General features: G+C 53.1%; 1 protein-coding gene across 1 annotated transcript; it reads right to left on the bottom strand.

Annotated features, from left to right (window-relative positions):
- Positions 1 to 94: 94 nt before the first annotated feature.
- Positions 95 to 579, bottom strand: PPTG_18352 (hypothetical protein; the record flags this gene model as incomplete). The annotated part of the gene is made up of 3 exons (XM_008916419.1): positions 95 to 99; positions 162 to 412; positions 470 to 579. 3 exons carry the CDS (start codon positions 577 to 579, stop codon positions 95 to 97), a joined length of 366 nt encoding a protein of 121 aa, XP_008914667.1.
- Between the last annotated feature and the right edge of the window lie 12 nt (positions 580 to 591).

The raw sequence follows: 591 nt of genomic DNA, 5'->3' as shown, positions 1-591 counted from the left end.
GAAGTAGTCGCTGTCCAGTAGGCCTGTAGCCACCCACAGCACCGACGAGGCGAAGATCATGAGGCTGAGGTTGATCGGGATGGAGGCCGCAGACTTAGTCTGTACGACGTGCTTAAGCGTGGCGAACGGAGACGCGAACATGCAGACGTTGATGAAAACACCGAAGTATCCCAGTACAATGCTGGAGTCGTAGTTTGATTGGCCAGTCACGCCAGTAAGCGAAAGCACGAAGTAGAGCGTGACGATGCAGTGCAGCACGATCCCCGCTACATAAAGTTTGAGCGTGTCCTTACGTGCCTGCTGCGGGCTCCAGTGGAAGTAAACGAGGTTGAAGACAACCGCAGCGAGCTGGCCGAACCCTTGAGAGACTGCGACCGGGAAGATACTATCGCGTAAAATGCCATAACACATCCTACACATCGTGGTTTAGCTGTGAGAAGACTTCACCATTTCAACAGTTCTCACTTACCACAAGTGACAGTTGACGAGCATCGAAACCTGAGGCAGCGCGGGCATTTCGCCGATGTTTTTGCGACGGTGAATCGTATACATGTCCGGTCCGAGACTCAGGTTCAACATGACTTGCCCTAG

This window comes from Phytophthora parasitica (assembly GCF_000247585.1).
Source record: "Phytophthora parasitica INRA-310 unplaced genomic scaffold supercont2.83, whole genome shotgun sequence".
Taxonomy (NCBI): domain Eukaryota; phylum Oomycota; class Peronosporomycetes; order Peronosporales; family Peronosporaceae; genus Phytophthora; species Phytophthora nicotianae.
The sequence above is the reverse complement of the archived record's forward strand: the minus strand, read 5'-3'. Positions and strand labels throughout refer to the sequence as shown.